The 23,348-nt window shown below is 50.4% G+C and overlaps 1 protein-coding gene across 1 annotated transcript in view; it reads right to left on the minus strand.

Annotated features, from left to right (window-relative positions):
• Positions 1-804: 804 nt before the first annotated feature.
• The window catches only part of LOC123760804 (mucin-2-like), a 57,385-nt gene continuing 34,841 nt past the window's right edge, over positions 805-23,348 (minus strand). The window contains exons 5-10 of the mRNA XM_069329116.1: positions 17,863-18,956; positions 10,222-10,524; positions 8,383-8,524; positions 5,270-5,959; positions 3,276-4,694; positions 805-1,583 (exon numbers count right to left, since the gene is read on the minus strand). Of these exons, the coding sequence (XP_069185217.1) occupies positions 805-1,583; positions 3,276-4,694; positions 5,270-5,959; positions 8,383-8,524; positions 10,222-10,524; positions 17,863-18,956 (4,427 nt within the window). The remainder of the gene's footprint in view (positions 1,584-3,275; positions 4,695-5,269; positions 5,960-8,382; positions 8,525-10,221; positions 10,525-17,862; positions 18,957-23,348) is intronic.

Raw genomic sequence — 23,348 nt, forward strand, 5'->3', positions numbered from 1 at the left:
GCTGTTATTAGGCCGTAATTTCCCTATCTTGAGGTTATCTTGAGATGATTTCGGGGCTTTAGTGTCCCCGCGGCCCGGTCCTCGACCAGGCCTCCACCCCCAGGAAGCAGCCCGTGACAGCTGACTAACTCCCAGGCACCTATTTACTGCTAGGTAACAGGGGCATTCAGGGTGAAAGAAACTTTGCCCATTTGTTTCTGCCTCGTGCGGGAATCGAACCCGCGCCACAGAATTACGAGTCCTGCGCGCTGTCCACCAGGCTACGAGGCCCCTAGCTAGAAAGCTACCACTATTTTTTTCCCTGAATAGTTAGAACACTTCCACTATAAACTAAACCCCCCCCCCCTCCCTGCCTCATTAGAGATGATGATGTTATAAAGATTCGCTACTCAGAACAAAGGTTCCAAGTAGCACGGGCTATGGAGAGCCCGTATTATTTCAGTAGGGAGCTAGGCTATACCACCGCATCGTTAGAAAAAAGAATATAAACTCCTGTGTCGATGGGAGACCACCACTGACCACAGGTATATCCATATTGCCGGACATGGCAGTATGAGAACGTAATTGTTACTTTTGGACCCCCTGGCCGCTGGCCACTGTTTCGAGCGACTATTAATGTGGTGGGTTTTGTGGCGGTGTGGAGCGCCAGAGCGCAGCCGCCCACACCACGAGAGGCTCGACGGCCGCCCGTGGCAAGATGTCATCACAGTAAATAGACGAACATTGTCTCAAGTTTCGGGAGACATCACAAGCCTGTGGTTGCGCGTGGGCTCTTCCTTAACGGTAGGTTGGTTGGTGTGGTGGTTATTTCTTGGTTGGTGTGGGTGGGTCTGTGTGGGCCTGTGTGGGCCTAGGATGCTGTGTCTCTGCCTGGGGTGCTGTGGCTCTGCCTGGGGTGCTGTGGCTCTGCCCTTGACGCTGTGGCTCTGCCTGGGGGTGCTGTGGCTCTGCCTGGGACGCTGTGTGTCTGCCTGGGCTGCTGTGGCTCTGCCTGGGCTGCTGTGGCTCTGCCTGGGCTGCTGTGTGTCTGCCTGGGATGCTGTGGCTCTGCCTGGGCTGCTGTGGCTCTGCCTGGGCTGCTGTGGCTCTGCCTGGGCTGCTGCGGCTCTGTGCCTGGGCTGCTGCGGCTCTGTGCCTGGGCTGCTGCGGCTCTGCCTGGGCTGCTGTGGCTCTGCCTGGGCTGCTGTGGCTCTGCCTGGGCTGCTGTGGCTCTGCCTGGGCTGCTGTGGCTCTGTCTGGGCTGCTGTGGCTCTGCCTGGGCTGCTGTGGCTCTGCCTGGGCTGCTGCGGCTCTGCCTGGGCTGCTGCGGCTCTGCCTGGGCTGCTGCGGCTCTGCCTGGGCTGCTGCGGCTCTGCCTGGGCTGCTGCGGCTCTGCCTGGGCTGCTGTGGCTCTGCCTGGGCTGCTGTGGCTCTGCCTGGGCTGCTGTGGCTCTGCCTGGGCTGCTGTGGCTCTGCCTGGGCTGCTGTGGCTCTGCCTGGGCTGCTGTGGCTCTGCCTGGGCTGCTGTGACTCTGCCTGGGCTGCTGTGGCTCTGCCTGGGCTGCTGTGGCTCTGCCTGGGCTGCTGCGGCTCTGCCTGGGCTGCTGAGGTTTCGCCAAGGATGTGTATACCTCAGATCTTATGTTTATAACTGGCATGATGGGTGTGTACCTTCAATGTGTTGTCTATCTTCAGTGTTGTTTACCAGGGATCTGTCAGTCTTGCTAGGGGAGTTTGGTATATCTTGTGTATGGTCTTTTACCTGTGGTTGGCGCATTCACCTTGGACACCTCCGTTCCGTTCAACATAAAACAAAACTTGTCAAGATCAGGCTACGTTGATAACCTGGATTGTACCTGGATGGGGTTCTGAGAGTTACCTGGTTGATACCTGGTTGATGGGGTTCTGGGAGTTCTTCTACTCCTCAAGCCTGGCCCGAGGCCAGGCTTGACTTGTGAGTGTTTAGTCAACCAGACTGTTGCTTGGTGGCAGGCCCACATACCCACCACAGCCCGGTTGGTCCGGAACTTCTTTTAGAAAACAGTCCAGTTTTCTCTTGAAGATGTCCACGGTTGTTCCGGCAATATTTCTTATGCTCGCTGGGAGGATGTTGAACAACCGTAGACCTCTGATGTTTATACAGTGTTCTCTGATTGTGCCTATGGCACCACTGCTCTTCACTGGTTCTATTCAGCATTTTCTTCCATATCGTTCACTCCAGTACGTTGTTATTTTACTGTACAGATTTGGGACCTGTCTGTCTCGTAAGTAATTAATTCCGGATTTAGGTTTAGAACCTATTCCTATAATATTTTCCAATTATATATTATACAGTTCTCCTGCCTGTGCTGTAGGGAATATAGTTAAAGGGATTTTTAAGGGGTTCAATAATTTAGATGTTTCATTGAATTGATTCAGGCAGTCAAGGTTCTCTACACGTTTTCTTGGCCGGCAATTTCTCCAGCTTTGAATAGAGCTGTTACTGTGTGTCAATATTCTGTAGTAGAGAGCACTAGTTGGTCCGATATAAGAGTCGAAGTTGGGGTCAGGCTCATGAAGCATTCATTAGGGTTGTCGACCTTAAGAATCTCCAGGGTGGGTAGCGTGAAAACAGTCGTACTGTGACCTGAGTATTAAACTTTTTCTTTGTTTTATTTGTGAAAGTCCCGTCTTCCTTGCGCCAGGGGCCCAGTACTACATGTAGTTTTTGTTATATACTATTCTTCCCTATAACATCAGTTGAAGAGTGTCGGGGAGGGGAAACATCTTAAACTGTTTTAGTAATTTATATATATATATATATATATATATATATATATATATATATATATATATATATATATATATATATATATATATATATAATATTTGTTCTTATGTTCCTTATGTTCCTGGTGGAGGATGCTGCCATCTGTGGTAAGATGCCGGCGAAGGGCTGACCATCTGAGAGGTTAGTGAAGTGGCGGGGCGGTGGCAAGCAACAGACTGATTGATCAGGTCTGTTGGGGCTATGTTCCTGGCCCCCAGGCCGAATTTGCGAGATAAGATAACACTAAGCCGAATCCAGATAGACAACAGATGAAATGTGCGGGTGTGAAGGGGGTTGGGAGGGGTTAGACAGGAGGGAGAATTTTTTATGAGAACGGCGAGTTTATTTGGCAGCGTCACTCGTCCTGTGAGTAAACATACCGCCATAGTTGCGTGTACAACACCCGTAATAGGAAGAAAACCCGCTAGGTTATTCACCCTGTTAGTAGTGGGTGTTTGTGTTGGGTGTTCCCGGCGGGGTGGCACACTGTTTGGCATGCCAGTGTCAGTGTAGGTGGGTGTGCCTGCGGTAGTCTCAGTGTAGGTGGGTGTGCCTGCGGTAGTGTCAGTGTAGGTGGGTGTGCCTGCGGTAGTGTCAGTGTAGGTGGGTGTGCCTGCGGTAGTGTCAGTGTAGGTGGGTGTGCCTGCGCTAGTGTCAGTGTAGGTGGGTGTGCCTGTGGTAGTCTCAGTGTAGGTGGGTGTGCCTGCGGTAGTGTCAGTGTAGGTGGGTGTGTCTGTGGTAGTGTCAGTGTAGGTGGGTGTGTCTGTGGTAGTGTCAGTGTAGGTGGGTGTGCCTGTGGTAGTCTCAGTGTAGGTGGGTGTGCCTGCGGTAGTGTCAGTGTAGGTGGGTGTGTCTGTGGTAGTGTCAGTGTAGGTGGGTGTGCCTGCGATAGTGTCAGTGTAGGTGGGTGTGCCTGCGGTAGTGTCAGTGTAGGTGGGTGTGCCTGCGGTAGTGTCAGTGTAGGTGGGTGTGTCTGTGGTAGTGTCAGTGTAGGTGGGTGTGTCTGTGGTAGTGTCAGTGTAGGTGGGTGTGCCTGCGATAGTGTCAGTGTAGGTGGGTGTGCCTGCGGTAGTGTCAGTGTAGGTGGGTGTGCCTGCGCTAGTGTCAGTGTAGGTGGGTGTGCCTGCGCTAGTGTCAGTGTAGGTGGGTGTGCCTGCGATAGTGTCAGTGTAGGTGGGTGTGCCTGCGCTAGTGTCAGTGTAGGTGGGTGTGCCTGCGCTAGTGTCAGTGTAGGTGGGTGTGCCTGCGCTAGTGTCAGTGTAGGTGGGTGTGCCTGCGCTAGTGTCAGTGTAGGTGGGTGTGCCTGCGATAGTGTCAGTGTAGGTGGGTGTGCCTGCGCTAGTGTCAGTGTAGGTGGGTGTGCCTGCGGTAGTGTCAGTGTAGGTGGGTGTGTCTGCGCTAGTCTCAGTGTAGGTGGGTGTGCCTGCGGTAGTGTCAGTGTAGGTGGGTGTGCCTGCGCTAGTGTCAGTGTAGGTGGGTGTGCCTGCGGTAGTGTCAGTGTAGGTGGGTGTGCCTGCGGTTGTGTCAGTGTAGGTGGGGTGTGCCTGCGGTAGTCTCAGTGTAGGTGGGTGTGCCTGCGGTAGTCTCAGTGTGTGTGGGTGTGCCTGCGGTGGTGTCAGTGTAGGTGGTTGTGTCTGCGGTAGTCTCAGTGTAGGTGGGTGTGTCTGCGCTAGTGTCAGTGTAGGTGGGTGTGCCTGCGCTAGTGTCAGTGTAGGTGGGTGTGTCTGTGCGGTAGTCTCAATGTAGGTGGGTGTGCCTGCGGTAGTCTCAGTGTAGGTGGGTGTGCCTGTGCTAGTCTCAGTGTAGGTGGGTGTGCCTGTGGTAGTCTCAGTGTAGGTGGGTGTGCCTGCGGTAGTCTCAGTGTAGGTGGGTGTGCCTGCGGTAGTGTCAGTGTAGGTGGGTGTGCCTGCGGTAGTGTCAGTGTAGGGGGTGTGCCTGCGGTAGTGTCAGTGTAGGTGGGTGTGCCTGCGGTAGTGTCAGTGTAGGTGGGTGTGCCTGCGGTAGTGTCAGTGTAGGTGGGGGTGCCTGCGGTAGTCTCAGTGTAGGTGGGCGTGCCTGTGGTAGTCTCAGTGTAGGTGGGTGTGCCTGTGCTAGTCTCAGTGTAGGTGGGGGTGCCTGCGCTAGTGTCAGTGTAGGTGGGTGTGTCTGTGCGGTAGTCTCAATGTAGGTGGGTGTGCCTGCGGTAGTCTCAGTGTAGGTGGGTGTGCCTGTGCTAGTCTCAGTGTAGGTGGGTGTGCCTGTGCTAGTCTCAGTGTAGGTGGGTGTGTCTGTGCGGTAGTGTCAGTGTAGGTGGGTGTGCCTGCGGTAGTCTCAGTGTAGGTGGGTGTGCCTGTGCTAGTCTCAGTGTAGGTGGGTGTGCCTGCGGTAGTCTCAGTGTAGGTGGGTGTGCCTGTGCTAGTCTCAGTGTAGGTGGGTGTGCCTGTGCTAGTCTCAGTGTAGGTGGGTGTGTCTGTGCGGTAGTGTCAGTGTAGGTGGGTGTGCCTGCGGTAGTCTCAGTGTAGGTGGGTGTGCCTGTGCTAGTCTCAGTGTAGGTGGGTGTGCCTGCGGTAGTCTCAGTGTAGGTGGGTGTGCCTGTGCTAGTCTCAGTGTAGGTGGGTGTGCCTGTGCTAGTCTCAGTGTAGGTGGGTGTGCCTGCGGTAGTCTCAGTGTAGGTGGGTGTGCCTGCGGTAGTGTCAGTGTAGGTGGGTGTGCCTGCGGTAGTCTCAGTGTAGGTGGGTGTGCCTGTGCTAGTCTCAGTGTAGGTGGGTGTGCCTGTGCTAGTCTCAGTGTAGGTGGGTGTGCCTGCGGTAGTCTCAGTGTAGGTGGGTGTGCCTGCGGTAGTCTCAGTGTAGGTGGGTGTGCCTGTGCTAGTCTCAGTGTAGGTGGGTGTGCCTGTGCTAGTCTCAGTGTAGGTGGGTGTGCCTGTGCTAGTCTCAGTGTAGGTGGGTGTGCCTGTGCTAGTCTCAGTGTAGGTGGGTGTGCCTGTGGTAGTCTCAGTGTAGGTGGGTGTGCCTGCGGTAGTCTCAGTGTAGGTGGGTGTGCCTGCGGTAGTCTCAGTGTAGGTGGGTGTGCCTGTGCTAGTCTCAGTGTAGGTGGGTGTGCCTGTGGTAGTCTCAGTGTAGGTGGGTGTGCCTGCGGTAGTCTCAGTGTAGGTGGGTGTGCCTGCGGTAGTGTCAGTGTAGGTGGGTGTGCCTGCGGTAGTGTCAGTGTAGGGGGTGTGCCTGCGGTAGTGTCAGTGTAGGTGGGTGTGCCTGCGGTAGTGTCAGTGTAGGTGGGTGTGCCTGCGGTAGTGTCAGTGTAGGTGGGGGTGCCTGCGGTAGTCTCAGTGTAGGTGGGCGTGCCTGTGGTAGTCTCAGTGTAGGTGGGTGTACCTGTGCTAGTCTCAGTGTAGGTGGGTGTGCCTGTGCTAGTCTCAGTGTAGGTGGGGGTGCCTGCGGTAGTCTCAGTGTAGGTGGGGGTGCCTGCGGTAGTCTCAGTGTAGGTGGGTGTGCCTGTGGTAGTCTCAGTGTAGGTGGGGGTGCCTGCGGTAGTCTCAGTGTAGGTGGGGGTGCCTGCGGTAGTCTCAGTGTAGGTGGGGGTGTCCGTGGTTCACCGTGTCCATACCTGTCCGAACTAGGATGCGATCCGAGTATAACAGGTATCTGTATGCAGACGAGGAGTCACAATAACGTGGCGGAAATATGTGCTTGTGAAGTATCGATTGTGAAATATCACAATCGACTTGAGAATGGTCCAGGACGGACCGAAACGTCGTCGTCCCTCAACTTTCTAGTGTGTGGTCTGGTCAACAGGTATCTGTAATCCTTATGTTTCCTATCAATATATCATTGTGAAAATGAGGTCTAGGCCGAGAGGGATTAATTTTCTAATTAATTCTACCATTTGTCTAGATGAGGTCGGGTAAAGTGCTGCAGTTACGTTGACTTAGAGAGTGTTTACAGATTAAGTGAACGTTGTACGTTTAGAGTCGTGACTCCGAACATGATTAAATGGTCTATATAACAAGTAGTGTCTTGAACAACGTGAAGACGACGGCCTTTTGTTTTGATGATTGGTTGCATCAATGGTGCTGCAACCAGCAAACCTGCAAACCTGCAAATGATAATACCTGCAAACCTGATGATACCTGCAAACCAAATGATAACCTGCAAACCAGATGATAACCTGCAAACCTGATGATACCTGCAAACTTCGGTATCATCTCTTATAACGAGGAATTTAACAAATTAAAGAGGCAAATTTTTAAATTTCTCTCTAAATTATTAAGAGCTCATTTGGGGCTCTTCATTACCGTGGGAGGCTTGAAGTACAAAGACTTATAATGACCTCAAGTTGGTCCTGAAAGTTGACCTTGAAAACAAAGGGAAATATAAAGTATTTCTGGAAATCTCAACGACTTCATAAGATTGTTGAACGAGTGATTAAATACTTGGAGTAAACTACCGATAAGTTGAAGACGAGACAGCCGGGGCTTGGGTGGGGGGGGGGGGGAGCGATCAATCACGTGTTTCCTAAGGCCTGGATAATGGAAGGACGGAGAGTTATCAGGGGAAAGCGCCAAGGCCTGATAATGGAGGCTCGGTCACTTAACTGGGCCGGCGGTTATTAAGGTATAAAGTTGATAGTGATGACCGTTAACGACCGAGACGCAGGAGTAGGGCGTAAAAATAGGGATAATGACGGAAGTGTGAGAACTTGCTGGCCTGGGAGGGCGGGCGGGCGTGTACTCGCCTGGTTGTGCTTGCGGGGGTTGAGCTCTGGCTCTTTGGTCCCGCCTCTCAACCGTCAATCAACTGGTGTACAGATTCCTGAGCCTATTGGGCTCTATCATATCTACATTTGAAACTGTGTATGGAGTCAGCCTCCACCACATCACTTCCAAGTGCATTCCATTTACTAACTACTCTGACACTGAAAAAGTATTGTAGAAAAAACAATTCTACTATAAAAAATTCTACTTGAAAAAAAATTCTACTAGAAAAAAATTTGATAGAAAAAAATTTCTGATAGAAAAAAATTTCTGCTAGAAAAAAAAATTCTACTAGAAAACAAGTTTAGTAAAAAAGATTCGAGTATCGTCTGGTATAGTATAGGAGTACCTATAGCTGTACACCTCTGAGGGGCCATATACCTGAGGGGCCACCATCTCGCTAGTGGCCTTAACGAGGACAGGAAGCCGGCGGCTTGTTGCAAAGTTCATCCTCGGTTTCATAAGCACCGTGAAAGAAATATTTTTTTGTCTTGTCTGGTAATTGATTTCCATAAGTATTCAAATTATGATCAGTGTCGCTGTTGTATATTTTATACGTAAACTATTGATTAAGTAGTTGGGAACTTTGCAACTTGGCGGCTGACAGCTGGGTGGACAGCGCTTCGGATTCGTAGTCCAGAGGTTCCGGGTTCGATCCCCGTTGGAGGCGGAAACAAATAGGCAGAGTTTCTTTCATCCTAATGACCATGTTACCTAGCAGTAAATAGGGAGTTAGACAGCTGCTACGGGCTGCTTTCTGTGGGGGAAGGGGGTGTAACAAAAAGGAAGCCTGGTCGAGGACCGGGCCGCGGCGACGCTTAGCCCCGAAAATCATCTCAAGATAACCTCAAGGAAGGTCTCTTACCTCTGATCGCTGCGCAGTTGTCTGATCGCTGCGCAGTTGTCTGATCGCTGCGCAGTTGTCTGATCGCTGCGCAGTTGTCTGATCGCTGCGCAGTTGTCTGATCGCTGCGCAGTTGTCTGATCGCTGCGCAGTTGTCTGATCGCTGCGCAGTTGTCAGTAAGTTTGTTTACATTTAATGTGAAACCATCAACCCGTCCTCCTGTTTAGACAGTACCTATTGTGACGGTCGTCAATAGTCACGAATTCGTACGTTATCTATTAGATAGTAGTATATTGACTAGTAACGAATTCTTTTAAAATAAATGACGCTAAAACAAAAACTTAAATATTCCTAGGCCTTGTATAGCACACATTTACTATATCAGGCCTCAGATATCGTGTTAGGCCTAGGGAGGTTACGATAGGTTAGTTTAGATTGTCAAAGCAACACAAGTAAACAACTTTTTATTTTCCGGTTTGTCCAACTCAATAGTGCCGATTTCTACGTTTTAATTTCCTTGTACGTCGGTGTATATATACACTATGGTCCTCATCGTTACTACCAAAACAGGAGGATGGACTGGAAACTTGGCGTGCAGGCAATATAAAGAAAAAATATCCTACTTATCGGGTCATTTCCATTCTTGATCTAAAAGTAGAAACATCTCCCTCTCTTCCCATCGGATTTTAAAAAATAATGCTATTAAGGAGTTTCAGTTGAAGAGGGTTGGTTCCCCCCCCTCTTTTTTACATCCTCTCTCTTAGCTAAACTTAGCTTAGTTTTGGGGATCTGGTCAACCAGCTGTTAGACGCAGCTGTTTGCAGTATGAATCGCAACCCGTTTGAGTGGATATCCTTTGGAGGCGTTTATCAGGTCCTCTTGAAGGATGCCAACTTTCCCCAGTTGGGTCGTGCCCCCTCTCTGCCGTTCCTCCACTTGGCCGTGGTGGGCACCTCACATTCTGCCGGTGTGCGTGTAAACACTAGCCAACACAATGGCTTTCTTACCTGGGTTTTAGGGGGAATTAAAGTACGAGACATGAAAAATGATAGTTTATGTTTTTTGTCTGTCGCGGTGGCATTCTGCGGACATTCCCCTACCCTCCCTATGCTGGGAGTGGGGATTTGGAAGCCCCATTCCCCAGCAAGGGAACCTAGAGCCTCCCTTCACCCTCCCCACTGGGAACAAGGACCTGGTGACCCCCACTGGTGATCCCAGCGCCACACACAATCCCTCACTGGTGATCCCAGCGCCACACACAATCCCCCACTGGTGATCCCAGCGCCACACACAATCCCCCACTGGTGATCCCAGCGCCACACACAATCCCCCACTGGTGATCCCAGCGCCACACACAATCCCCCACTGGTGATCCCAGCGCCACACACAATCCCCCACTGGTGATCCCAGCGCCACACACAATCCCCCACTGGTGATCCCAGCGCCACACACAATCCCCCACTGGTGATCCCAGCGCCACACACAATCCCCCACTGGTGATCCCAGCGCCACACACAATCCCCCACTGGTGATCCCAGCGCGCCACACAATCCCCCACTGGTGATCCCAGCGCCACACACAATCCCCCACTGGTGATCCCAGCGCCACACACAATCCCCCACTGGTGATCCCAGCGCCACACACAATCCCCCACTGGTGATCCCAGCGCCACACACAATCCCCCACTGGTGAGTTAAACGCTCACATTACTATCTACCAGTCAGAGTGCAATTTCAAGGACGCCTTTCCTAATACAAGACCCTAGAAAATGGTATACCACAAAGGAGAATTCTCAGCTTTGGGCTCAGAATCAAGTTTTTTTACGGTCAGGTTGCCACCACACACATTTGCTTGGCTACGCCGGCGACGTCGAGCTTGGCTGCGCCGGCGACGTCGAGCTTGGCTGCGCCGGCGACGTCGAGCTTGGCTGCGCCGGCGACGTCGAGCTTGGCTGCGCCGGCGACGTTGAGCTTGGCTGCGCCGGTGACGTCGAGCTTGGCTACGCGGGTGACGTCGAGCTTGGCTACGCGGGTGACGTCGAGCTTGGCTGCGCCGGTGACGTCGAGCTTGGCTGCGCCGGTGACGTCGAGCTTGGCTGCGCCGGTGACGTCGATCTTGGCTGCGCCGGTGACGTCGTCCTCATAGTAAGTGAGGATAATCCTCTACATGAAGCACAATCCCTCGCCACCATGAGACACGTTTGTTTACGTCCATAATATAACTACTTTTTGTTAATATTTTATGCCTCCACTATGCAAAACGCGACTAACTACTGGCCTCCTCACCGAGGCAAACTCAGTGTCCGCAGCCGTCACAGGAACTCTCTCAAAGGGCTACCATGACACTGGGGTGGATACCTGGGTGCAATCTTGTGAGATATGACCGAAAAATAATAGAATAGAGACCAGGAGTCGCCCGTAGGTCAAGACACACTAAGTTGCACGTTGGCTACCACCAACGATGTGGTGGAAGTGCAGAATCAAAATGTAATTCCAAAATTTAGTTGTAAATATACAGGTAGCGTTGCAAACCCACAGCTTTTCAAATACTACCTGTTGAAAATCCAACACTGCTTGGGTGAGCTGCACACTTCTTCATCTACAGTTGCGGACAGTGGAGAGCAACATTGGATTAATACAACTTAATGAGAAAAAGCTTGAACAAAGGAGAATATTGAAAGAACTGAACAATAAGGTTAGATCTGATGTTTGGACCCTATAGAGGACTGCGCCAGCCGTCAGGATGCATTAATGGTTGTTCAAAAGTTGTTAGAACCAAATGTGAGCTGTGAGCTTCAGTTGTGTGTGTGGGTTATTGGGCTCAGCCCCGCCGCCGCCTCCACAGTAGGAGGGTAGGGTGAACGTGTGGGTTCTCTCCCTGTATATACCTGTGCTTCTATGACTTGTTGTGGGTCTTGTGTAGAGTGTGAGAACTAAACCACACTCCAGAAGACGAGGAGGGAGGGAGGGAGTTATCAAGGGGAAAGCGCCAAGCCATTACGACTATATAGCACTGGAAAGGACGTCAGGATAAGGATTTGGGATGGGACGGGGAGGAGGAATGGTGTCCAACCACTTGGACGGTCAGAGATTGAACACCGAGAAGGTCTCACTTCTGCATGAAGCGAGACCGTCGCTCTATCGTCCAGCCCAAGTGGTTGGCCGAGGATACGACGACGTTTCGGTCCGTCCTGGAGCATTATCTAGTCGATTGCGTCGTCTCTTCGTCTTCTGGTGTGTGTGTGTGTGGTCTAGTCCTCCCATCTTCCAGCCCCCGTTATTGTGACTCATCGTCTGCTTGTGTAGACTGTGTTAGTGTGTTGTAGTGATCATATATAATACCAATCAGACGACTTATTAACGATTTTTCTGTTTTGTATTAATAACCTCGTTTCCTTTATTTGAATTGCAGTAATGAGAAGGTTCGCTCTTTATAGACAGTTTGTCATACCCAAGAAGAGTGACTGTTGGTGTATACAGGACAGAGAGTGTGAGAGCGAGTGATAGAGTGAGTGACAGTGACAGAATTATCAGGAGAAAGCACCAAGCCATTACAACTATATAGCACTTGGAATGGGTCAAGATAAGGATTTAGGACGGAAAGGGAGGGGGGGGGGGGAAGGAATCCTGTCTCCTAGAGCCCAGGTAAATGGTCTGCCACCTCTATCCTGGAAGAGATCTGTTCCCCTCTCTCTCCTCTCCCTCGCGTGTACTCTATATGACAGGTGCAGAATGATCTGACAGACTGCAAGAGGAATATAAACATTCACTGGGTACTGTGTCGGCGGGTTGTAGAAGAACTCTCGAAACCCTCTCCAGGTATGTGTGTGTGCTCACCTAGTTGTGTTTGCAGGGGTTGAGCTCTGGCTCTTTGGTCCTGCCTCTCAACTGTCAATCAACTGGTGTACAGATTCCTGAGCCTACTGGGCTCTGTTATATCTACATTTGAAACTGTGTATGGAGTCAGCCTCCACCACATCACTGTGTGTGTGTGTGTGTGTGTGTGTGTGTGTGTGTGTGTGTGTGTGTGTGTGTGTGTGTGCGCGCGCGTGCGTTTGCGTGCGTGCTCGCATGCAACTTATCATTTCACCTAATTCCTTAAATATGCTATCGACCCCAACGTTAAATATTGCTGTGGTTTAGTGAAGTTATTAACGTCGATAAATGAACGCTTCCGGAGACTAATGAACGTCGATATGCCGGATTGTGTGAAATGTATTCCGGGCCTGCAGGTCCCGAGCAGTAATAGCTAGCTTGCCTGACCTGAGGCAAGTGTGAGAGAGAGAGAGAGAGAGAGAGAGAACGAGAGAGAGAGAGAGAACGAGAGAGAGAGAGAGAACGAGAGAGAGAGAGAACGAGAACGAGAACGAGAACGAACAAGACCAAGAGAAAACGAGAACTATGGAAGCCGGTTAAGGGCGAATCACTGGTGACCGGAGATATAAGCGGACATGAGTACATTATGAACGTCATCTGTAGTCAGCACTTGTCACTCAGGCCTGACCCAGTGACATTACCCAATCTTGACCTGCCTGTCAACACCCTACACGCTCCTGTCAACACCATTTACCACAGTTACTGAACCTTTACACTTGACTGTCATCGTCACTGTCTTCATCACTGTCAACACTCATCGCTAAAAATCACAGAAACTCGCAAAATGGACGGGATGTCCCGTTTTCTTTTTCGTGGGTCCTCTGGTAGGTTAGGTTCGGGCAATTTAGTACATCAATTTAGTGACGTTGGGAACGCTCGAGGGGACGGGCTGTCATCATCCCCGTCATAGTCATCATCAGTCATGATCATAGTCACTATCGTCGTCAGTCATTATATTTGGGACTCAAAAGGCTGGGTCCAAGAGCTGAAGTTTTTTCTTGCAGGACACATCTAGGTGAGTACACCTCGACACTCGAGCAGGGTACAGGCTGTGAAATTTGTGTTCGTGTAACAAGTACTTCATGTACTCTGGCCCACAGAGTGTACAATATTGCCCGGAGGCCTAGTCAGAGACCGGGCTCCGGGGGACATTGATCCTCGGAGCTACCTTGCCTTGCGGTTACCTTGCGATGTTTTCGAGGCTCAACGACCCCGCGGCTCGGTCCCCGACCAGGCCTCCTAGTTGCTGGACTGGTCAACCAGGCTGTTGGACGCGGCGGCTGCTCGCAGCCTGACGTATGAATCACAGCCTGGTTGATCAGGTATCCTTTGGAGGTGTTTATCAAGTTCTCTCTTGAACACTGTGAGGGGTCGGCCAGTTATGCCCCTTATGTGTAGTGGAAGCGTGTTGAACAGTCTCGGACCTCTGATGTTGATAGAGTTCTCTCTCAGAGTACCTGTTGCACCTCTGCTCTTCAACGGGGGTATTCTGCACATCCTGCCATGCCTTCTGGTCTCATGTGATGTTATTTCTGTGTGCAGGTTTGGGACCAGCCTCTCTATTATTCTCCACGTGTAAATTATTATGTATCTGTCAGGATTGCCTTAAGGTAGGAGTTTCTCTTGAAGGATCTGTGGCTCGGCTAGTGTGCATCTCCATGTCATGGCTCACCATATATATCATTGCTCACCATATGTATCGTGACTCACCATACATATGGCTACGTACGTAGCCATATGTATCATATGGCTCACCATATATGTATCATGGCTCACCATGTGTATTATGGTCTCTATACTTATCTTGGATCACTATAAACATAGGCTACTTCATTATAAGCTAATTCCTCTTACGTAATTTAGTTAACAACTTGTGTTTACATTAATTTCATGTGACCACAAACATGGTGGTGTTGTACAGTCCTCAACCCGCCATAATCATCCCTTGTACATCAGCGCTGTGTGTTCAGTATTGAACACTGTATTTTCTGATTCACATGTGTTGTCATGTCACAGGTATAACGTTGTGCCAGCTGCAACGCTAATGTTATGTAGACCAGCTGGTGTTAAAGGTTTTAGTACCCAGCTCTTGGTCAACACTAGAGTTAAACAGTTTGGCTTTGACTTTTACACCCTGTTACACACCACCCTCCCTTCCCTCTCCCTATTATTACACCCTAAAATGCAACACATCTCAACCCGGGCTGCGGGAGTAGAACCACTCTCGAACCCGCCATAGGTAGACAGTCACATATAGCGACCACCTTGTTACAGGGAACACAACGGTTCATAACGACCACCAGACCAGAACTCAACAAATCCAACTTTGTCTACCAACAGTACGCGAGGCCAGTCAAGGCAGTACATGACCACAACAGAGCAACTTCTGCTACACTTTCATCCATCGCCATATTTGGTGCCAAGATTGCCTTGACATTTTAGCACTGGCACTCGAATGTCGGCAATGTTTAGATGGCTGTTTGTGCCAGGTCGTCACCTGTTGCGAGGTCACACCACCGGCCCCCGACACCACCGACCCCCAACACCACCGACCCCCGACACAACCGACCCCCGACACCACCGACCCCCGACACCACCGACCCAAACACCAACGGCCCCCGACACCACCAACCACACTAAATTTTGCGTTCCGAAATATGCAGAGGTAACAACCTCTCGCCCTGGAGAGGGGCTTGCGTGACCCCGGAGAGTGAGGCTGGCCCTGCCTGAGGCACTAGGACGGCCGCCACCTGGCACCTTGCTCACCCAGCATCCCTGGCTAGGGGTCACACCTCGCCTGACTCCCTTGACTGTTCGCTGGAAGCCTTCTGCTGTGTATCAGAGCGCGCGGAGGTTCTCGGTCTCAGTCTCAATCACGCAGCTATAACACGCAGCTTCGTCAACTGAACTACATTTCAGTAACATTATTCATTGCATTACTCACGACTTAAGTCTTTCACTGTTTCGTAAAGTGCGCCGCGAGCTCTGAACTATAATCTGATGATATTCTGGATAAAAATAAAAAGAATTTACTGGCAAGAATTGAAACAAAAAGAAAACGGAATCTGGGTCTCGAGTGCGGCGCCTTGACCAAGAATTTCCTGCATGCAGGTGACGGTGTGATTGGCTGGTGTTAGTGGGCCTGCGTGCTCACCAGGCTGTTGCTGCTCTCGCCCTACTGCCTTACTGCGCGCTCGCTCTGTGCGCTCGCCTCTGTGTGCCTGTAGGAGAACACTTTAGCTCTTGGATACCGATTTCCTTCAACCGGGTTTCCTAATGCAATGACGTGTGTATCGACCCCCCATGTTTGCAAACATGGTGCAAACACCATGTTTGCATGCTCTTGCCTGGAAGATCAAGCCTTTCTAACCATCATATCAAGCCTTTCTAACCATCAGATCAAGCCTTTCTAACCATCAGATCAAGCCTTTCTAACCATTGGTTTCTATGTACTGACTGAGGACCTATTTTCTCCCTTGCGGTTACCTTGTGTTGGCTCGGGGAATAACGTCCCTGCGGCCCGGTCTCTGACCAAGCCCCTGGTTGATGGTCTGGTCAACCAGGCTGTTACACGCGCCTCTGCTACGCTGGATAAGGCAGGTGTCTGGGAATCACCAGCACGCAGGTACAACTCACTCCATTGCCTCAAAATGATTGTCATTGATATATCACGTCATTGTAATTTCATTGCAATAAAGTTATATTTCGAAAAATTTATTTTCAAATTTTCCTATTAAGAAGTTCATTTTATTATGACTCGAGGAGACAGTCGCCAGTTAGAGACTGTAAACACAGCAGGAACTCGTATGATACAGCCCTCACCATATCATTAATCTTGTAATAGAACAATAAAATATGAAAATAATCTAACATATAATGGGATACAGTAAGTAAAACCACAACTGTAATATTATCTTTATTGACCAGACCACACACTAGAAATTGAAGGGACGACGACGTTTCGGTCCGTCCTGGACCATTCTCAAGTCGATTCAAGTAAATCAAGTAAGTAAATCTTATGTGACATTATCTTTATTTTATGTTGGGCCTAGCATGGGTAATTGTGTTTTTTTGTTTTCCCAATTTAGCAACTCAAAATGGGGATGCGTTTTTGGTGCCGGGAAATAGGTTACATTTCTCAGAAACAGGTCCTGGAGTACTGAGCCTCATGGCACTATAACCCTGGAAACACAAACCGAAACTGTGTCTATTTTCCGCTTGTTACAACTTGTAATAAAGTTGTTACATCTTGGCTTAACGTGTTTATGACATTAGAATGTTGTTACAACTTGCTATATTAATTGTTATAACTGGTTAAGAGGTGTTAGAAACTTGTTCGAACGTTGTACCAACGTCGTAGTTTCGGTGTGTGTTTGGCGGGATATAGCGGCTGCTGACATGTCTCCCCACTCCCAGCTCTCCTCCTTCATAGCCCTCTACTCTTGCTTCTCAAACTTGTGTACTCGTCTCGCATTCCATTAGTGCCGTTTGGTTTAACACTGTCTCCCCTCAGTTGAGACACGTTCCCTTGCTCCTTTTTTTTGTTTATTAATACATGAGGTACATCTGCATTTGTGCAGCTACCCTAGACTATATGAAGTGGAGTACAGTGTGTCAAAAAAGCTAACTAGGTGATGCTAAAAAATCCCCATCACACAGGATGGTTAGTCATACGGAGGCATGTGATCAATAGTCTGCACTGGTAGACTTTGGGTGCATTATGAGGATATCATCAACACAAGAGTGAATATAAGGTAGCAATGATACTAAAAATGCTGTTATGACAGCTTATGCACAGTTATTTGATTCATTGAAGCCTCGTTAGGATAAAGGAATCTGAAGGAGAATATTGGAGAATACGAGGCTGCTGCTATTTATATTCAACCACTCCAACTCAAGTTGGAAACTTTCCAGCAGGTTGGCTTCCATGAGGCTACCCGATAACTTGTTCCACTCATCTCCAACCTAGTTTACTCAACTCAAGTGTTTGCCTCCTCATTTTTATATATAAATTTATCCTCCTTGAAACGACTGTTTTCGTTTTCTAAATTTGATTTTTTAACATTTTTAGCACCTTATTTTATATTACAATTTCTGGTTATATTGTACTAATGTGAGAGTGAAGAGAGCGTTGAGTGAGAACACAATACTACGGAGCAGCTGTGACACAACTGCTGAAATAACAAGCGGCCATTACGGCGTGCAGTGGTTCGTTGTCATTGTATAAGAGACGGTAACATTACTGCAACAGTGGAAACGCCGCCCAGTAAAATGAAACAGACATAAAAATGTAAGAGAAAATGTCCACATTCTGAGAACGCGCCGTGGCAACCAGGTTCTGGGATTGCGCGCGCATAGTTCTGAGGAATTAGCCACGTGTGGTATTAGGGCCTAAGATTACGAGGTCACACGGTTCTCAAAAATTGTATAATTTTCCTTTTCATTATAAAAGGTCCACATGGTCTATATTATCGTTATCTTCGGCTTGCATCAAAGTTCATATCTTGTAGGCATTCCCTGTAAGACACAAAGTAGCTGTCTGTGAAGAGGCGAGGTGGAATGTGTGCGGCGAATGGGACGCATCTTTCGGAATCAATGTCGGTAACTTGTCCTCGACTGTCCTACTGGCGTCCCTCGGGAGTGCTGGAGTGGAGGTGGCGTCCCTCGGGAGTGCTGGAGTGGAGGTGGCGTCCCTCGGGAGTGCTGGAGTGGAGGTGGCGTCCCCTCGGGAGTGCTGGAGGGAGGTGGCGTCCCTCGGGAGTGCTGGAGTGGAGGTGGCGTCCCTCGGGAGTGCTGGAGTGGAGGTGGGCGTCCCTCGGGAGTGCTGAGTGGAGGTGGCGTCCCTCGGGAGTGCTGGAGTGGATGGTGGCGTCCCTCGGGAGTGCTGGAGTGGAGGTGGCGTCCCTCGGGAGTGCTGGAGTGGAGGTGGCGTCCCTCGGGAGTGCTGGAGTGGAGGTTGGCGTCCCTCGGGAGTGCTGGAGTGGAGGTGGCGTCCCTCGGGAGTGCTGGAGTGGAGGGTGGCGTCCCTCGGGAGTGCTGGAGGTGGCGTCCCTCGGGAGTGCTGGAGGTGGCGTCCCTCGGGAGTGCTGGAGTGGAGGTGGCGTCCCTCGGGAGTGCTGGAGTGGAGGTGGCGTCCCTCGGGAGTGCTGGAGTGGAGGTGGCGTCCCTCGGGAGTGCTGGAGTGGAGGTGGCGTCCCTCGGGAGTGCTGGAGTGGAGGTGGCGTCCCTCGGGAGTGCTGGAGGTGGAGGTGGCGTCCCTCGGGAGTGCTGGAGTGGAGGTGGCGTCCCTCGGGAGTGCTGGAGTGGAGGTGGCGTCCCCGGGAGTGCTGGAGTGGAGGTGGCGTCCCTCGGGAGTGCTGGAGTGGAGGGTGGCGTCCCTCGGAGTGCTGGAGTGGAGGTGGCGTCCCTCGGGAGTGCTGGAGTGGAGGTGGCGTCCCTCGGGAGTGCTGGAGTGGAGGTGGCGTCCCTCGGGAGTGCTGGAGTGGAGGTGGCGTCCCTCGGGAGTGCTGGAGTGGAGGTGGCGTCCCTCGGGAGTGCTGGAGTGGAGGTGGCGTCCCTCGGGAGTGCTGGAGGTGGCGTCCCTCGGGAGTGCTGGAGGTGGCGTCCCTCGGGAGTGCTGGAGGTGGCGTCCCTCGGGAGTGCTGGAGGGGGCGTCCCTCGGGAGTGCTGGAGGTGGGGAATGCTGAAGGTGGCGTCCCTCGGGAGTGCTGGAGGTTCGTCTTGACGAACAGAATCCAGAGTGTTGCAGTCAACACAGTCAAATCTAGATCATCTACTGTGAAAAGCTTGGTCCCCTTAAGTAGTGTGCTTGCTCCAGTACTTTCTCATTCTCATATCGGACATAGACAAGAGCACTCAACTGTGGTGCCGTATGAACAAATCCACAAGGGCCTTGACGAGGATGCGAACCTGCGTCCGAGAGCATCCCAGACGCTGCCTTAATCGACTGAGTTAGTGATTTCTGTGTGTAATGTGTACCGTATCTTCCTTTGCAGGTCAAACTAGGATGTTCATGGCAATAGGCACTATAGAGGACACGACAAACCTCCAATTGATGTTAATCAGGTCCTTCAGTTGGCCACAGAAAACATGATGTTTAATGAGGATCTCTTATGATGAGGCTCTCTAGAATGGAATACTTTTCCACAACAGCCCCATTCAAAGCTGGAAGGGAAGGGAACTATCAGGGGGAAAGCGTCAAGCCATTACGACCATATAGCACTTGGAAGCTGGGGTCAGGATAAGGATTTGGGATGGCAGGAGGGAAAGGAATATGGTACCTAACCACTTGGACGGTCGAGGATTGATCGCCGACCTGCATGAAGCGAGTCCGTCGCTCTACCCAAGCCCAAATGGTTGGACATTCAAAGCTGGAGAAATTGCTAATCTGGAGAGCGTGCAGAGATTCTTTACTGCTTGAATCCACTCTGTAAAACTTTTAAATTATTAGAACCGATTTAAATTTGCTGATTTGTATTACCTAGAGCGTAAACAGGAGATATAATAATTTACACTTGGAAAATATTAGAGGGAGTGGTTCCAAATCTGCACTCGGAAATACCATCACATGAGACCAAGAGGCATGGCCACATGTTCAAAATAGCCCCGTTGAAAAGCTAAGGTGCAATAGGTTCGTTGAGTAGCACCTACATTATTGGGATTGTCTCAAAGCTCTCCAAATGTACTCACTAGAATGGTGTGGGGAAATTCCAGGCAGCTAATCTCTCTTTTTCAAATTGATTTTAATAAAATAAAGTTATGTCTTATTTATTTTTCTTAGTAAGTATGAATTAATTAAGTGGACTGTATGTACTGGTAAACTGCCTGAAATCTTCTTACACACTATTGGGAGGGACAATTGGTAGCCTAAACCACTTTGTTATGGCTCCTTCTAAACTACCAATTGTTTACCTTTAAATCTATTATTTCAGTTATTTCAATATACAGTGTACCACATATGGTGGTCTAAACTACTAATATAATAATTAATTATAACTACTGCTACTAAAATCATAAATGGCTTAGCTGTGCCAGTAGAATGGGCCTAGTAAGGCGTGTAGGTGTAGCCTCAGAATGGGTGTGGCCCTGCCTCTTTGTGCCACGTAATGGCGGCTGGTGGGAAGGACAAGGCTTGGCAAACAAGTAGTTAATTATGTGTATGAACCAACTGTCTGCACAGATTCTTGCTGCTCCTCTCACAATTTACCTGTATGGGATGCAAGGAATTAATCAAAGTTCCCTAAACATATCAATTACAGGTATGACATGAACTGTGAGGGTTGTAATGGGGTACACGTACGTTGTATTTTGGGGATCTCCTACGACTTAACCATCTACTATTAAAATATTAAACAGTGCACTTGAATAATAAACAATACTTGGTAGACGGATACAGTCGTTGTTGTGATGTTGTTAGGCTGTGTTGCTGATGTTGACACGTAAATGGGGTGTCTAGTTGTTTACACCAGTTAACCAAGACAGCGTGGTAGGCTGATCCCTGGTTGTTGTTGGTGTGTATATGGACGCCTTCCTGCCCACTCCGGGCAACGCCCTTATGCTCTGGTTCCTCACTCAAGTAATTTTACATTAACAAGGGAACCTAGCTACAATACTGTGAAAATAATTATATTCATTCTTATTGATTACTTTTTTGTTAACTTTAGAGACTAAACTAGTCTATTAACAATGTTTCATAATGTAAATATACGATGACTTCGATGACGTCACGGAGTCGATGACGTCACGGAGTCTCCCATTTTCCATCCTGAAGGGAGTACAGACTAGGGGAGACTGTGTTTTGTGTGTGTGTGGTTGTGTGTGTGTCGGTTTCCCGACAAATGGAGTCGAGAGAGATACCAAATAATATACACGTGGAAAATACTGGAGGGTCAAGTCCCAAATCTACACAGTAAAATAATAACATACTGGATGTGAACGATATGGAAGAAAATGCAAAATAGAAACCAGTGAAGAGCAGAGGTGCCATAGGCACAATCAGAGAACACTTATAAACATCAGAGGTCCGCGGTTGTTCGACACCCTCCCAGCGAGCATAAGAAATATTGCCGGAACAACCGTGGGACATCTGCCTGGTCAGAGATGAGGCCTTGTCAATAACCGGGCCACGGGGACATTGATCCTCGGAATCATCAAAAGCTAACGAAGGGTAAGGTGTTCTTCTAAGTATCTTCAGCATTAGTGAACGTGCGCAAAAGTAATTGTTCAGTAATTTCCGCAGTTTCCAAGCCAAAGCCAGTCGCAGCCAAGTTAACTCCACTGACAGTCAGATAGCACGAGGCGGGTCACAAGCAGTCAGGTGCCAGTTAAAGCCACTCGATACAAAACTTGGTACTACTTGGGTAAACTCAGACCAGTCACTGAGCCGGGCAGCTGCTAATCCTGACGTTAGCAACAGCTGTAATACCTGACGTGCGTGGCGTACGCCTGGAGTGTGCGTGGCGTACGCCTGGAGTGTGCGTGGCGTACGCCTGGAGTGTGCGTGGCGTACGCCTGGAGTGTGCGTGGCGTACGCCTGGAGTGTGCGTGGCGTACGCCGGGAGTGTGCGTGGCGTACGCCGGGAGTGTGCGTGGCGTACGCCGGGAGTGTGCGTGGCGTACGCCGGGAGTGTGCGTGGCGTACGCCGGGAGTGTGCGTGGCGTACGCCGGGAGTGTGCGTGGCGTTACGCCGGGAGTGTGCGTGGCGTACGCCGGGAGTGTGCGTGTCGTACGCCGGGAGTGTGCGTGGCGTACGCCGGGAGTGTGCGTGGCGTACGCCGGGACGTGTGCGTGGCGTACGCCGGAGTGTGCGTGGCGTACACTGGGAGTGGGTTCTAACGTTCTACTCCCCCAAGTCCGGCCTGGGACCTTGCCAGGTCCAACAAGGCACTTCTTACAGTAAGGTGTCTATGTTCTCCTGAACACGTCCACTTCTGTTCCGGCACTACTACTAACGTTTACCGGAGGAGGGTGAAGTGCCGTGGACTTCTGATGTTCATACAGAGTTCTTCTGTACCGGTGGCGCGCCTACGTTCCACCGGTTCTAAATCTAATCGCTAATGAGACGGATACCAAGAGTATCATGAGCCAAAACAAACAAAAGAGGGCTTATATGAGGCTTATAGCCTCATATATTGAGGTGGAAAGAGCTCAAGACTACCAGGTAGTAAGCCTTGCTTTTACGGTACGTCAGACATTACTCGTCCAGGCATCACCAAGCTGTTAATAATGCTGGCAAATGCACAAAGAAATCACATTACCGAGATGTGCTGACAATCCCACGGTAGCAGTTGGTAGTTCCGGTGTTAAGCCTTGATGCAGGACGTGATGGAGGTGTGAGTGAGTGAGAGCTGGTCCCCGAGGCAGCCTTGGTGGGCATGGTGACACAGTGTGCAGACCACTACCACCACACCAGCGGAAGGCTGAGTGGAAACTTTCCCGGGTGTTTACCGTGACCAGCCGAGGGCATCGAGACGCCTCGCTCAGGCAGCCACCTGGTTCACGACGGAGACGTCGTGTACGTTCAGTTTAAATGTGTAAGCAGACCTTAGGCAGGGCAGTAACTGACGTGTGTAGGGTGAGGGGTAAATACCGGCGTTCTTACTTTCCCCTCTCTCTCTCTTCCTCCCTTCACCTTTCTTTCCCTTCCTCCCTATCTCCCTCGGCCTCTCTCCCTCCCTATCTCTCTCCCTCCCCTCGCTCCTTCCCCTCTCCCCATCCCTCCCTCTCCCCCTCCCTCCCCTCTCCCCCTCCCTCCCTCTTATCTCTCGCTCCCTCATTCTCTCCGTCGTCATCATCCATGAGCCTGGATGGGGCCTGACAGCTGAGTGGACAGCGCTTCGGATTCGGTAGTCCTGAGGTTCGGGGTTCGATCCCAGGTGGAGGCGGAAACAAATGGGCAGAGTTTTTCACCCTAATGCTCCTGTGTTCAACCTAGCAGTAAATAGGTACCTGCGAGTTGGGACAGCTGCTACGGGCTGCTTCCTGGGGGTGTGTAACAAAAGGAGGCCTGGTCGAGGACAGGGCCGCGGGGGACGCTAAGCCCCGAAATCATCTCGAGATAACCTCAAGAAGATCCCATCCCTGTGAGATGGGTTCTAGGGATAGGTGTCCT

The sequence above is a fragment of the Procambarus clarkii genome, chromosome 22 (assembly GCF_040958095.1).
Source record: "Procambarus clarkii isolate CNS0578487 chromosome 22, FALCON_Pclarkii_2.0, whole genome shotgun sequence".
In the NCBI taxonomy this organism is placed as follows: domain Eukaryota; kingdom Metazoa; phylum Arthropoda; class Malacostraca; order Decapoda; family Cambaridae; genus Procambarus; species Procambarus clarkii.